The sequence below is a fragment of the Helobdella robusta genome, assembly GCF_000326865.2.
Source record: "Helobdella robusta unplaced genomic scaffold HELROscaffold_3, whole genome shotgun sequence".
Classification (NCBI taxonomy): Eukaryota; Metazoa; Annelida; class Clitellata; order Rhynchobdellida; family Glossiphoniidae; genus Helobdella; species Helobdella robusta.
Genome location: NW_008704501.1, coordinates 294,723 through 311,702, shown reverse-complemented (window position 1 = coordinate 311,702; position 16,980 = coordinate 294,723). Strand labels below are relative to the sequence as shown.

General features: G+C 30.5%; 2 protein-coding genes across 2 annotated transcripts in view; one reads left to right on the top strand and one right to left on the bottom strand.

The window, feature by feature from the left end:
• Window positions 1-2,512: 2,512 nt before the first annotated feature.
• Window positions 2,513-11,253, bottom strand: HELRODRAFT_186406 (hypothetical protein). The gene is made up of 18 exons (XM_009020950.1): window positions 11,136-11,253; window positions 10,063-10,117; window positions 9,692-9,792; window positions 9,535-9,588; window positions 9,071-9,143; window positions 8,335-8,396; window positions 7,990-8,110; window positions 7,642-7,704; window positions 7,042-7,141; window positions 6,797-6,893; window positions 5,670-5,744; window positions 4,996-5,104; window positions 4,815-4,873; window positions 4,189-4,292; window positions 3,954-4,033; window positions 3,771-3,814; window positions 3,484-3,536; window positions 2,513-3,294 (listed from the first exon to the last, which is right to left on the bottom strand). The coding sequence occupies exons 1-18, from the start codon at window positions 11,244-11,246 to the stop codon at window positions 3,222-3,224; spliced, it is 1,434 nt and encodes a 477-aa protein (XP_009019198.1). The 5' UTR covers window positions 11,247-11,253; the 3' UTR covers window positions 2,513-3,221.
• A 2,834-nt stretch (window positions 11,254-14,087) lies between these two features.
• The window catches only part of HELRODRAFT_66405 (hypothetical protein), a gene marked incomplete at both ends in the record, with an annotated part of 15,083 nt that continues 12,190 nt past the window's right edge, over window positions 14,088-16,980 (top strand). The window contains 2 exons of the mRNA XM_009020949.1: window positions 14,088-14,175; window positions 14,313-14,363. Coding sequence (XP_009019197.1) covers window positions 14,088-14,175; window positions 14,313-14,363 — 139 coding nt within the window. The remainder of the gene's footprint in view (window positions 14,176-14,312; window positions 14,364-16,980) is intronic.

Genomic DNA, 16,980 nt, shown 5'->3' with positions numbered 1-16,980 from the left:
TTTGGTCAGCTTTCATTTTCATAATAATAAGAATTGTAATCAACCTTAAGAGAAAAATGTTATTCAATATATTTATTTTGACCGTTTTTGATTTTATACTAAAAAGAATTTTAGCAAATATTTGAAATTATCGTTTAGTTATGATTGTTAACATTTGGTACAATAAAAGCAACAACGTATAGAACGGCTTTCGCGAAGACGTTCATTTTTCGTACCTCACTGTGTGCCAGTATCATCATTCATTAAAGCATCCTTCGTACGTTTTTCATCAATCGTTCACTCATCTTTCAGACGTCCACTACTGGAGTCACCTTCGTATGTCGCAATCAGAATCATTCGTACGATCGAAACCCATAATTCATCATTCGAACTCCACTTTACAATTTTTTTTAAATTTCAAGCACGCATAACTAGAAGTGAACATGGAAACGTAAATACCATGGATTCCGTGGGAATTGGTAAAAACTAAATTTTGGAAATGGAAATTTTAGGGAATCACTGTTCGGGAATTAGGAATGATCAAACATGACCAAATTTAAAAAATAAATTTTGATGAAAATTTATGCACGTGTGCATACGCACATATACCTATGCACGTGTGTGTTAACGTAGAAGATAACCACTTGCAAACAATGGAGCCATAAAGAAAATTTAACGTTATATATAAATATGTTATATATAATTCAATCAATCAATTAGCTTATAAAGCGCTATATCCGCGATGTTCAACAGCGCTCCTCAATGAATTTTGCAGACAGATGGATTTTGAGATCTGCTTTGAACTTTTTAAGTAATGGAGAAGTAGCCAGAAAAGTAGTTAGAGAGTTCCAGAGAAAAGGGCCAGAAAAAGCAAATGCAGATTTAGCAAGAGTGCTTAACACGAGTTAAGAAAAAGTGAGAACAAGAAGACAATCGTAAACCGGGGTGTTTAGGTTCAATTAATATATCTGATAAGTACAAAGGAAATAATTTAGATTGAGACTTATGCACAAATGTGCAAATTTTAAAAATTATTCTACGTTTTATAGCCAGTGCAAGAGAACAAGATATGGAGATATATGAGAAAAGAAAGGGGCACGAGCAACTAGACGAGCAGCAGAGTTAAAAGCTTTACCTAAAGGATAGAGTGTAGAATCAGGAAGACCGTAGTAGAGCGAGTTACAATAATCAATCCTAGACGAGACTAACAAAGTAACAAGAAGGAGAAGAGTAGGATATATATTTATATATATATGTGTGTGTTTGTGTGCTAGAGACATACACATTCACATACGTACACACGTATGCGTTAACAAAGAAGATAATCACGTGCAAGCAATAGAGCTATAAAGAAATTTCATATAAAATATATATAAGCAAACATGTGGTCGACACATACCCACACTTGTGGTCATCAGAAATGCACTTAGTATAAATATTCATAAACATCTATAAAATTGTTTCAATTGTTACAGTTGCAATTTAGCATAATTACTGTCATAATACATTTTAACGCTTTTGGATTTTTATTTTGTTTGGTACTAAAAACACGTTCTTAATGTTTGCATTTTTTAAATTTGTTTTTGATGTTCAAAAATAAGCAAAATAGGAAAAAAGGGGAATGGGAGAGAAAACGCGGAAATGAGTTGAAAAAATGGGAAGTAAGAATTTTTTCATAAATGGGAATTCGGGAGGGAATCGAGCACAACAAACAAAAATGGGAGGGAATTAGAAACAAATTTCAATTCCCGCTCACCTCTACGCACCACCACCGATCTTACATCATTCCATTAATTGTTTGTCCTTTGAGATATGGGCCACTCATGGCCGACAAGAACATTGGCAAGTCACAAGTTAGATCAAGTCAATTTTATTTAACAGGTTTGGTAATTATAAGACTTAATAACATAACCTTAACGTCAACCAATCATCTAAAGCGCCATTTCCGCAAGTTCAATTGTGCTCCTCAATGTTGTTTTTTGTAAACAGACCAGCTCGGAACTTTGATGGAGAAGTAGTTATAAGAGATTGAATAAATATCCAGAGAATAAGGCCAGAAAACACAATTTCTTATTTTGCGCATAATCGTTTTTAGCATGAATTGAGAAAAAGTTGAAACGAGAAGGCGGTCGTAGACCGGGGTGGGTGTTTAAGTTTAGTCGAAATATCTGATAAATGCTTAGGAAATTATTTTAGTACATTGATTTGCAAATCATTCTATACTCTAGTGCAAGATAACAAGACATAGAGATGCAAACGAGCAGCAGGACTAAAAACTTGTTAGTTACAGGATAGGATAGAATGTAGAATCAGGAACACCATAGCAAAACGAGTTACAATAATTATCAATTCTAGATAAAACTAATGAAATAGCAAGAGAAGTGTCAAGGAAAGGCATAGATTTTACGAAAATATGAATTTTATAAATAAGTGAGATGAGATCAACTCAAAACAACCTATAAATATTCTACATATTTTTATTTGTAGGCAGATCATCAGATCATACTTATTGCTTCAGTAAATCGCGACAAATACTCGAATAAAAAAATTTATTTAAAAGTAATACAACATTTATACCAAGTGAATTATTAAAGAGACTAACACCAGTTAGATAAATTAAAATGAATTCTACAACGAAATTAGCAATCCATTAAATTTAACAATGCAGACAAAATAAATAAATTGTGGAATGATTCAGCGTAGCAAAATGAAAACTGTAAAAAAGATAACCGAAAAATTAAACCCAAAACATTAAAGAACTGTTGTGCTCGTTAACACATTTCGGACGTAAAAAAGTAATGACCAAAAGTAATGGTCATAACTTTGCAAAGCCTGTTCAACATACATTTTCAGAAGGAAGAAGCAAGCCAACTCCTGGCACACAAATAAATATTTGTTGTTTTCAAATTTAATTTCAAGTCGTAACTAGAATATTTATAATAATCATTCTAGTTGCGGTGTCAATCAAATCGTCTTCAATAAATTTTAAATTATTAAAACAAAATCCGAAAAAGTAAAAGGAAGCAACATGATGTTTAATTATCATGCATCGAGGAGGATGAGGTGGATGAGTGGATTAGAAAATCGAGACGTTGAGCTAATTCAACGTCACGATTGATACAAATGGAAATCAGATGAAAATCTCGAATTTTCAGTAAATTTGAAGTGACCAATTTTCAAACGAATTTAGTGATTGAAAAAATAAAAGAATGAAGCAACGGATGAATCTGCAGTCTTTGCAGTTAGAGCATCTTGTTCATCTCCACTCTGTTTTGGTTGATTTCTTCCTCGGATTCGATCAAATTTGTCAGGACACTAGGAATCGAAATGGTTGATGGTAAAGTGATCAAAATAATTAATCTGACTTATAATAATCGTGGAACGTTCATACAGTTGCTTACAAATGCAACTTCACAAATCAAGTTCACATGTACACTAACAATTAAACGAAATAACTCGGAGCTTATTTGTATGAAAATATATGAGGGAAAAAGAGGAACGAACTTGTCAATCATAGAGCTGGGTATGTTCTCTTCAACCCACTTCAAGTCGTCATCCTACGTTGCAAAATGTTTATAGATTATGCTGAACCAAAATATTTTTTAAATGGTGCAAATGTTGTGATGTTTAAAAATTATATTCCACTCTACTTGAATAGACATCACTTATTTCAGTGAAAAAGTGAGACATTGAATGGACAGAAAATCAAAAAAGAATAAAACGAAAAAAAATGAGCGAACTTAATAAGCGAACGAACGAACGAATATGCAAATAAACTAGTGAGTTTTCACCTCTTTCCCAGTCTTCTCAGAGTGAGACCTTTTAAGCTTTTTCACTGAATTTAAAAACAAATAATAATAAAAAAATTAAAAACAAACATGAAATTGTTTAAAAACTTCTTACAATGATAAAAAAGCTTATCATTGATAACATTTAAAAAATATTCAACTGGCTAAACGAAATATAATACGAACCTCCAAATCCTTCGTTACCATCATCATCACAAGCACCATCTTCTTCATCCTCTCCATCGTACAAAGGTGAGTAAGCATATCTGTGTCATCATTATTCAAATCAATCATTAAAGCGTTCAGTTGTTAACATCTTAACAAATAACGAATACATACAGAATAATTAAATATAATAAAAATATAAAAAGCTAATAATAATGATACAAATTATTAGTATTATTATGAGGTAGTAGCTAACCTCTGGTTGTTGGCGGCTGGCCTCCAGAGGATGATGATGGCCAGGAGAATGATGCAGAAGAGCAGGTGCCAGAACGCAACTTCCCACCACTGTTCAGACCAGTCCTGCGAGAACATTCATAGATCTTCATTTGCACATTTTCTTAAGAATATGTATGTGGGTATACGTTGTGATGTGTGTGAGTAATCAAAACTATTTTATTAATTAGCTATATTTCATTTATGGACTATTTTTAATCAACTTTTCTTAATTTTAATTAAATAATTTTATTTATTTTATTATGTGATTTATTTTAATATTATCGTCAGAATTGTAATAGTTCTAGTTTGTAGTATAAATGTTTTGAAATATTTTATACGTGAGCAAATGGATTATTCATTTTTTACTTGCTAAGTTATGTTCATGATGATGATGACGATGGTCATGGTAATGATCATGGTCAAGATCATGGTAAACGGTTTTAACAACGCCAACATACTAACATAACTTGCAAACACATTTCGGTCAAAAAATGACAAGGCACATACCTAAAATTAAAAATACATGTTCAGAAAACCGCAGCACTGCCGTTCTACTAACTACATCGAGGAAACCACAACAACGCAAAATGCTCATCAACTACTAACACTGACACAATCCTTCGACCGATGTCTAATTGTGGACCAGACGACGAATACCACGGAGACTGGATGAAAGCAAATTTGTATTTCATTCACTACAGTTATCACTTTTTGACCAAATGATATAATTATTAAAGCATTTAAAAACACGACAATAAGTGAATGATAATAAAACCGAAAAAGAGACCTAAAATAGAGAATATGAGGACGTTGCGGAAATGTCTGTAAAGTGTCAGTTTGACAATATTCTTCTTTAATGTGACTAAGCGGATGGTCTTGACAAGATTAGTGAAAATGTGACGGTGAGCAGTTAAGGAGGGTTCCACTTTGCCACAAGTTAATTTATAACATATGCATCACACCTCGTCATACCACATAACATTACATCACACAATCACATCACAACATCACACACCACCACCCAGTGGCGGATCTAGAGGGGAAAGGCCGGGAAGGGCGCTGCCTCCCCCGTCGTGAACAGTTTTTTAATAAATGTCAGAAAAAGGACTGTTTTATGTGCTTTTTGAACATTTTCAAATTTTTGGCCCACCCCGTCAAAGTTGTCTAGATCCGTCACTGTCAACACACATCACATCACAACAACACATCACACACTACCACATATCCCACCACGTCACATTACAACAAAACATCACATCACAACTCATCACATCACAACAACATATCACATCCCAACAACACATCACATCACATACCAGCACACATCACAACATCACACACACACCCACACGTCACCCGTCACGTCACAACAACATATCACATACCACCCCACATCAAAACATCACACAGCACCACACATCACGTCACAACAACACATCAGCCTCTCCCTCAAAAAGATATCCACATCATGATGACGGCATCTGTGATGACCAGAAGAGTGACGACAACCAATGATGAGGTGCTGAATGAAGGTTTCTGGTGTCGATGGTTGGAAGAAGTGATGAATGAATAAATTCATCATAGATAGGTTGATGGCAGGATTGTTAATACCGAAATATCGATATCGCTTCGATAGTATCGCCGATAATATTTCGGTATCGGTAGCGCCTCTATTTTCTAATGTAAGTAACGCAACGGTTATAACCGATACGTTTAAGAGCCGTCGTCGATATTGATTGATACCGATCGACGCTCTTCAAACAAGTTGACAAAATTCTGTCTCATAACTTTTTAAACCGTTCATTTTTCGATTGTTATTAACGTTTTCGGGACTCCTACAAAAAAGCACGTTTTTTTGTGCGAGTTTTTCAACTGTAGCGTTTATTTTCCTGATTTTGTAATGGCGAAATGGTGTCGTATTTTCAATTTTTATAGCCATGCATTCTCACTTTTGTTAAATTAAAGTCATTTATAAGTTAGATGTTTTGTTATTAAAACTAAAATCATATTCCAATTTTTGCAAAAAAATTTTAAATTTCGTTTAAAAAGTATCGCTAAAAGAATCGGTCTCGACGATACCGATACTTTTGAAAATTAATGTCGGTAGAAGCAATATTTTCGGCTAAAGTATCGCTAATGCATCGCCAATACTTTTCATAATCCTGTTTGATAGATGAATGAATTCATTCTTGACTATGATGATAGGCTAAATGCAACAATTGTTTGTAATGTTGCAATGAATGAATGAAAAAATGAACGACTGAATGAATGAATCTATTATATCATCCTAACGAAAAGAATGAATAAGGTAGCAAATGGTTGCCAAATAAATTAATGAAAACTTCAAAAGATATGACAATATTCGACAATCATGAATTCTTGAATCATTTTACTTACACCAGCCATCCGCCAACCAAACATGTACCACAAAAATTATTAAACGTTTCCATTTCTAAAACCACTGATCACTTTTCATGAGTTATAATATATTGCACCACCATCATTATTACTGAACACTGACCATTACAATAATCACCAGCATCATTATCACGTAACGTGACGTCCTACGAACTATTGGAAGGACTGACCTGATATATCCTGGAGCAGAGAGCTTCTGCAAAGTTGCAGACGAGGAAGAGCAGACCAACCAACGTCACTTTGTTCAATGTCGTGCTCAGGCGTGGTCTGATTGGTCGCGGGAAAATTAAGAAGTTCATTACGAACGATGGGTCAATTGATGTCGGGAGGCAAGGACAAGGTTCAAACAAAAAGAGAACATGCACAGCACATACACAGAAGATACATTGAAGGATGAAGCGATATGATACACAACCTTATGATCCCAAATCCCAACGACACAATGATAATGAGCATTCTTGACACTGTCTTCTTCAAACTCGATATGAATTCAGCTGCTATTAGCAAGCTACCAGCTGGAAAAAATTAAAAAGATACATAATACAAAAAAAAAAAACTCAATCATATTTCTTTTCATAGTAAATATAACAATATTTTTTTCAGTTTTGAACGCCATTGTCTTTCATATCCCTATTTTTCGAGTGCCAATAACTGCTCATCATGACTGATTTCATTTTGAAACCTTCCATTCAACAAGACTACATCAACCAATCAATCAATCTTCGTTTTGCGTCTAGAGTCCCGGTTCCCAGAGGTAGGACGTTTCCATTCAACAAGACTACAAGTCAATTCTAGCAACAGTTTCATAAATCTTTCCATTCAGTCCCTTCAAACTTCCTCACAAGTCTTCACTCAACTCTAAGCTATCCGATCATAATTTGACAAAAAAAACTCTTATTAATTACTTTCCACTGCACCTCATCATTTGCAGGTTCACACAAACACATTTATACATAATAATCTGTCAATATTTTGTGTGGATGAATTTATTTGATCAGATCACCAAACTACATACTGGTTTCTCCATATTTGGAAAATGTATCATATTCACCGAGGAACATGGCTTTTTCCAGCATACCTGTTGTTATATATCATTTGTTCCGTCTTTATTTTCTTGCACAATGATAAGATAAAATGTATAAAAAACAAGTTTGAAAGTTGGTAAAACTCAATCTAATTTTAAAACGCACCAGAAAGAATAAAATAATTCATAAATTTCTACGTGCACTGCATCGAATGAATTTTTAAAAATATAAAAATTAGCAAAACTTTCAATTTATTAGGACATACATGCCCCAGTAGAGATGCCAATGAAAAAAAGATAATAATATATTAATGAAGATGAGCAAAGAAATTGGCCGACCCATGAGAATGACACCTCCAATCCAGAACTGCAGTCTCAGCAGATCCTTCCAATAGCAGCAACACAACACCAGCCACACGAAGGCATACAGCGAATACAACACACACATCACTGCATAGAACTTCAACGATGTTTCAGGTAATCAATTATTCAGAATATTATTAAAAATTTAAATTGCATAATATTAAAAACTAACAATTACACAACTAAACAAATCTACAAAATACATAAAAAAAAGTTAAGAATAAGTGAAATGGCATAATAGCAATAATTAACAATTACATTAAGTAACAAAATATATAAAGAAAGTTAAGATTGCTGATGATAAAATGGGAGATAACGAACAGGTAGGAGGGGCCAGTCTTGAGGGCTGAGGTAGCCATGGTCTCCTTTGTATTCCAGCTGCACTATTTTCATTCCAAACATTTTATAACATGAGTAACACTTTAAATCATATCAGCATCTTTTAAATTAGCATGAAAATTTTGTGGAAAAAACAAATGAATGATGGATGAACACAGGCTCAAACAAACAACAAACAACCAACAAACAATACACATCTAACAAACAACCAACAAACAACCAGAAACAATAAACATCCAATAAACAAACAAACAACCAATTAATATCTAACAAACAACCAACAAACAATAAACATGTAACAAACAAACAAACAAACAAACAAACAAACAAACAAGCAAACAAACAGACAGACAGACAGACAGACAGACAGACAGACAGACAAACAAACAAACAAACAACCAATAAACATCCAACAAACAAACAAAAATAAATATCCTACAAACAACCATCAAGCAAACTACAACCATCCAACAAACAACTAACAACAACCCAACAAACATTCAACAACAGCAACAACAACAAACATCCAGCAAGTCAACGCTATCCTTTATATCCACGGTAGGCTGCATTTTATTCAAAGAGGTGAAAAATGCGAACATGTTTTGTTGATAGAAGCATAAATACTGACAAAAATATCTTTAAAAGATATAATCCACAAAGAAATAAGATCAGATATTAAACGTTTTACCATTTTCAAAAATAAATTCACTAAACCAACGTGTGTCAGTGATAGCCTCAAATTTCATCGTTATTATGTAGACACTTGTTTCTGGAAAGCAAGTCAGCAAATCCTTCAACAAAAATTACCAATAAAATTTCTATATATAAATTTCTATATATAATATTTATATATATATATATATATATATATATATATATATATATATATATATATATATATGTATGTATGTATTTATATACATAATTAAATAATAATATTATAAAAAACTTAACTTTAGACAGAGCTTTAAAACAAAAAAACATCTAATAAAAACCCCTATTTCAAATTCTCTATATAATGTTCTAAAGTTCCTAAATTAAATAGTTTTCTTGCAACCAAACATTCATAACTTTCAACATTCAACTCAATATTGGAACTTTCAGAGCAATAATAAATTCAATAGGCAAACAGTTGTTAGTAATAACAAAGTCAAATTATGAAAAATAAAAAATTCAACAAACTTCGTCTGCATGTGGACACTTAAATTCTAATCTACCATTCCAATCTTTGCCAACCTGTATGCATTAGATGTAGATGCAATTAAATACCTATTTCTGCCAATCAGTGAACAAGTTATGAGACTAAAAAAAGTCTCATTCACATTTGAAAAACACGTACTTGATATTCTTCAATTTGAGATGAGATGTTGTTGGGCAAGCAAGAAACTTTCTTGACATTAATGTTCAAAAACAATGACACATTATGATGGCACTGTTTTACTTTTGCAAAATAAATTTAAATCAATCATTAGAAATGGACCAAAAGACCGATGAAACATCACCTTTCAATCAAGTTACTGCACAAACTTATAGTTTTATAAACAAGCTCTTATTTAATTAATTAGACAAATTAAATCAAATAAAATACTTTTAATCAGTTTTAATTGCCAAAGTAAAATAACAAATGTCAAAAATAACAAAACTGTTACTAAATTAATATTGAATAAATAATTGATATTATTTTTTTAAATTTATAAAAAAATTAAATACTTCTGATTGTCACAGTAGAGTTTTTATAAAATGTTCTGGCTATGGTAAGTGAATACTGAAAAAACATAATGAATATTTATATATTTAATTATTTTTAATGGTGATGCATTGTGAATTTTATAAATCAAATAATAAATCCAATTTATGTCAAATCGGATTGTACATAAAGACTATCAAAGTCAATTATTTTATTTATTCCCTCTATCCAACTAATTACTAACCTAATAATACTAAATAAAGTTAAGGTTCTAAGTTAAAGTTTAGTTAGAAGTTCTTAACATAAAACTAAATAAACCAAACTTACTGTGAGTGTATTGTATGTATATGTAGAATAATGATTTCTTTTCTTCTACAAATAATCTACTTAACTAATCTAATAAATAACTATTGCAGTATTAGTTTTTGTTTTGCAAATTTCAAATATAACTGCTATTAAATTAAATAAATCAACATTATTTATATAGATAGAGAATCTATGTAACTTTGAAGTTAAGTTTATTGATTTAATTAATTTTAATACCAGTTACCAATTTTAAAAATAACTGTTAGATTTAAAATTTGCAAAATGAAAACTAATACTGCAGTTGTTATGTGTGTGTGAATATAAATATAATTGAGATAGATATAGAAGAGTAGATAAAATAAAGCCTATGCCTATATAATATATGGCATATGCCTATGATCAGATGGCTAATCTATCTAACTAACTAAAAACTAACACTAACTAATCATCTAATATTCTAATTCTTCCAATGCTAATCTAATCTACATAAAAAATGAAGTAGCAAAAATAAATTTTTCCAATGAACATATTAAAATTTAAATTAATAACTAAATTAAAAGTTGAAAATGACATCAATAATAATATAATTTAATAATTATAATGACAAGATAGCCTGGTTGGCTGAACACTGAATTGAAAATTGAACAAGTTAGAAACTGAAGCAGAAGAGCAGATGATTTCTACTAGATGTTAATTTAAGATTGAATTAAATTAAATTAACAGATTAACTACCTACATATATTAATAATTAATTGTTATTATTCAATGAACAACAAGTTCAAAAACTTACTTCGTTTTGAAGAAATGATACGGTATCTTTTCCAACTTCTATGCCATTTATGAATGAGGCATTTATCACTAAAAAAGACGCTACAAATAGAAAACGTTGAAATTTAGCCATTATTTCATAAATAAACTATATCTCATTTTTAAATGGACGTTTAAAAATAAAAACTAGTGATGTATCTATTAGTAATTGTTAGCAACTTTAGCTCAATTACTAGAAAGTTAAAAGTATTCGATTAACTAACTAGATTTGAAATTTACAAACTGATGGATCTTGATAATCGCTCTAAATTTTGTAAAATCGTAAATGATGAAAAAGTAGTTAGTGAAAGAAAAAAAAAGTTTCAGAAAACATAGCATAAGAAAACGGATATATAGAGAGAATGTTTTTGATTTTGCGTCTCATATTTCGATTTTTTAAAGAATAAAAAAAATTGTGAATTGATCATATATTAATATATATATAATTATATATATAATATATATTGAACAAATAATCATATATAGAAAAGCGATGACTTTGCAATCTAAATCCTTCAAAAATGTTTTTAAGATTCGGTCTGTTTCGATGTCTCGATCGTCAATTCGTCGAGGCCGTCGATTCTTCGGTAATTTGCGTCTTACAAAAATAAGAAAAATTGTACGGAGTGACGAATAAATAAATATAAAATAAAATTTTATTTCAATTTCATTACAATTAAACTGCAGATACACAAAGTACCAGAATAACTTTTTATTTCAATAAACAAGTTTAAAATCAACCGTCACTGTCGTGTGCCATCATTAACCAGCAAGCTGGTGAGGTGGGTGAAAGTTCTTGTTCAATGTTCTTGTTCACAAGTGGCCCCGCTCAATTTGTTCTTGCCTTGTATTGTACATGAACCAGTTTCTTGTTACATGCATGTATTTAACATAATTTTAACTTAGTTCTCAAACAACACAGATAATATATAGTTTATTTATGTCCTCTGTCATTGCAAAAGGAATGTCTACTTTTTTAACTAAAGATACCTGCACTAAACTTCAATTTACAATTGTTAAGAACTTGACTCCATGCAAAAACTTCAGGTTTGTTGTTTCTGTTATGATGAGTTATGATATGATGCAGTTATGTTATTTATTTAAATTAAATTATGCATCATATATATATATTATTTATTTTGTTATTTAATTTTTATCTGATAAAATTTATAACAAATATAATTAAAATTGTATTATTTTAATTTCTGTTGTCTGCTGATTTTTTAAATTTTAAAATCTTGTTGACTAATCTGATATGGATTAAATTAAAAATAATTATTTTTAAAATTTGCTCTGAACTGAAGTTTTCATCATCTTGTATCACTTGCTCCATTTATGTATCTACTTACTTATTATATTTTGGCTGTAATAAATAATAATAATATTGAATTTTTCCTTAAGTTTTTATCATATACTGCAAATGGAAACTTAATTTTTTAAACTATTCTGGTCTAAAAAGCTTCAATAAAAATGTGAGATAAATGTGAAATTCTTTGGAGTTATTATTATCCTTGTCATTTTATTTACATTTATTAAATTTTTGACTAGCTAGAAGCTGTTGAACATTGCCAAAATGGTGCTTCACAAATTAATTGATTGATTTTAAAATGTTCACATTAGTACAGTATTTTACAATTGTAGTGTATTTATATTACTTTCAGCATTGAAGATGGCATGTTCCAGTTACCAGAATCTCTTAAATCTTCAAAGGTGAAACAGAATGACGTAAGTCATACAGTGAATGTTTAATCAATTTTATTATTCTATGATTTCAATAATTAAATTTTTATTTTAGTATGCTCTCTTGAAATTGTTGAAGCCTTCAATTTTGCACGAAGTCACCATCCTGCACAGCACTCTGAAAAGTTTTGCCATCTATGCTGGCTTATCTGAAGATAAATTAAACTTGATTTGTGAAGGGTCTGTACAAATTTTAAATCCGCATTCTCTTTTAAGATGTTTATCCCGCTCGAACTTTATCTTTGCTATCTTATTATTTTGCTTCCACCTTTATTATTACTATTTGCATTTCGCATTATTACTATTGGCTTTCATTCTGCAACAGGAAGATGCGACATGATGATGATGACTACGTACATTCAAGCACAGTTCAGAACAAGATCAACTTCATTCTCATGCCTTGCTTATATGTTAAATTTTGTTAGTGTCACTTTTGTTACTTAATTTTAATTCTTTTTTATTTTCAAAGTTCTTGTGGTTCATTTTGTTTGCTAATTTTGTTCACTCTATGTAAAATTGAAATAATAATTAAAAGTGTTATTTTTGGTTTAAAAATTATATTAACATTATATTATTCACAATTTTAATAATATGACTTTCAATAAAAATAATTGTACTTATAAAATTTGTTTGGATGCTTCAGTTACTCTTTCTCGTTTCATATATTGGGAAATAGATTGTAATCATCTTCATTATAAAATGCTGAGCTACATTTGAAGATTGTACAGAAGATTGTTAATGTTATAAACCTTGAGTACATTGAACACGAACAGGTCCTTACCAGTACCATCATTCGAGTCGATTATTCGATGTAGAAGACTGCCTCACACTGTATGGCAGTGCTGATGAAATGCTTGTTACTGCTGGCATCAGCAACAACGTGCATGTATGTTTGCTTGCTTGTCATCAGTTGGCAGCATTTTTTTTTCATTCCACTATAAATTTCATAAACTAGTGAAATAAACAGAATATTTCTACGTCTATGAAAGAAGTTACATTTTGGTGTCAGCCACTAACTCATTAGAATTTATTATCACATTCTTGGAATATAAATTGCTTCAATAAAAATTTGCTTTACAAAATTGTATTTATTGTCCTTAAGATATATTACAAGTTTGTTATTATATCTAATAATTTACAGTATGAAAACACTCTGTCAGTTAAATTGTGTCTGAAGTATTTGAGACAACGTGGGTATAAGGAAGCCTTTGATTCATTGAGTAGATCATCAAATGTGTCACTGGAACATGGCATAGTTCGTGACCTCTACAAATGCATTGTGAGTCCCAATAATGTTTTAACTTTTTCATTGTTTTATATGAACGAATGTGTTTATGGGTGTCTGCTTGCTTTTTTATTTGTTGGTAGTTCACAATTAATTACAGAATGATTAAATTATGATTTTTTTTTCATCAGATAGATGAAGGTGATTTTGAGAAATGTGAAAAAGTTGTTGAGCAGTATGTTGAAGGTTGGTTGAAGTTTATTTCAAAATTAATTTCAGAATGATGATGATTTATTGCAATTATTTTATTTTTTCTCATGGCTGTAATTTATTTTGTTTCTTTCTGTACTTATTTTTATAAATAACGTTCTGAAGCCTTTTTGAGTTTAAACTACATGCTTTATGAATTGCATGACGAATTCAACTTTGAGGTGCTATAAGGCGGGAGAACCACACAACAAGTGAGATGTTGTCAGATGATTTTAAGCGTGACAACCGTACGACGAATTGGACGTTCTGATGGCCCGAGTTAGGCGTTATGTTAAAAGGCGCAAAATGATATAAAGCATAAAAATTTCAAAAAAATCGACATGACGTTATGTCGTAAATCATTCGAAAAATAAACAGATAACTTCTTTAACAATAAGTTTGTAGGAAAGTATATAAATTCTATATAAATAAAAATCATTAATTGTCATTATCCCAGAATTAACAAAATACGGAGTAATATGCTCGTATTTATCTACCCAGTAATGATTTTTACGAAATTATTTTAGACAAATGTTAAATGTCTCATATAGGAATTTGAACTTTTACCCCAAATCGACAAACGAAATATCAAATTCGGATATATCAAAGAAAAATCGATCATTTTTGTCACTTGATTGTGAATTTTACTTCTTATTCTAAAAATTATGCCTAAATATTTGGAAAGTTTATTTTTGATGTAAAGAATGTGATCATTCCATGACATATCATTTGATTACAACTCCTAAAAATTTAATAGTTGAGACACGCTTTGTTTGAGTATTATTAGTTTATTAATTACTGCATTATGTCCGAACAAAATATAATTGGTTTTATTAACAGTCAAATGAAGCTTATTTTTAGTCAACCAATCTGCGCCCTATGCAGTTCCTTGTTCGCAACCTCGTTTTAAGCCATAACATCTCTATCTTGATATATAATGGTAGAATCATCTGCATACATCACAAATTTTAATTTTGTAGAGCAAAGACTCAAGTTATTAACATAAACGTTAAATAATAAAGATCCAAAAATTAAATTTTAATTTTGTAGAGCAAAGACTCAAGTTATTAACATAAACGTTAAATAATAAAGATCCAAAAATTAAATCACAAATTTTAATTTTGTAGAGCAAAGACTCAAGTTATTAACATAAACGTTAAATAATAAAGATCCAAAAATTAAATTTCTGAACTGATGAGAGTCGTTTCATCAGAATGCCGATGTTGCAAAAAGTTAAATTAAAATCAATTTTTTGCTAATCGGCTTTAATATTTTTGGTAAAATCTTTAGTTAATTGATTGATTAATCAGTTAGTAGTTGACGCAAATTGTTTGAGTATAACGGGAAGAGCTCTGTTAGGCGAGCTAAACTGGCCCCACGGACATAAAAGGTCCAGAGTGGACTTATCTTCAGACTCGTCGCATCATCAACATGAAGGTCTAATGTTTTTCGTTATTGAACTGGCAACTCAGGTCCCTGACCACGAATTCAAACGATTATCCATATTCAAAATTCAAAAGTTTTTTCAAAATGAAGTGGGAGAATTAGAATTCATCAAAATCCTGCCAAACAAAATTTTAATTTAAAAAAAAGAAGTGAAGGAGTAAAAAGTTTTAAATAAAGAAAATTTGTTTAACGAAAAAGTTAAATCTTCTTCTCATAAAACACTAACACCGGTAAAAGTGTCATTAAAACAACAATATTTAGATACTGTTCTGAACAAGAAATTAGCAATGAATTACTTGACCAAGGTGTTATAGATGTTCATAGCATACAAATAAAAAAAAATAACCAGAAAATAACCACCAACACGTTTATAGTTACATTCCAGAGTTTTCAAATTCTTAAGGAGTTGAAGGTGTGTTTTCAATTACTACAAGTTGAAAAATTTATCTCTCCACCTATGAGATGCACGAGGTTTCAAAGATATAAACACCATCATAAAATCTGTTCAAGAAAGGAGATGATATGTGCAAAATGTTGACAAGCAGGACACAGGCATACTTGGGAGTCACCATGCCAAAACTCACCGATCTTGTTCGATTGTTAGATTGCGTCGGTTGGTCGCAGAGCTCCGAGTAAATGTCAAGTAATCAATCAAAAAATCAGTCGAGTAACGCCAAACATTCGGTAGAATTTATTGAATATTGTAAATATATGTATGTATGTATATATATATATACATACATGTATGTATATGTATATATATATGTATGTATATATATATATGTATATATGTATAATTAGGAAGAAGACCAAGTTCTATACAGTTGTTCAAAAAATTCACCGACGATTCAGCATTAACAAGTTTTATGGTTGATTTTCTAATATTTTGAACTAGTTCTTTACAATTAAGTCTATTCAAAATGTTGAAATCCATTTTATAATCGTTTATGATTTTAATTGTTAAAATTAATCAAGCAAGATCCCATTTTTATAATCGTTTATTTTTTATATTATTATTAAAGTTATGCATATAGATCTATTTCGACGTAAAGTCATCATCAGTGCAATATATATTTTAAATAAATTTTATTAATAGTTAATTAGTTGTATTTTTTAATATATTAAAATAAAATAAAAGTAACGAAATAAAAACGCAAAGGTTCATGAA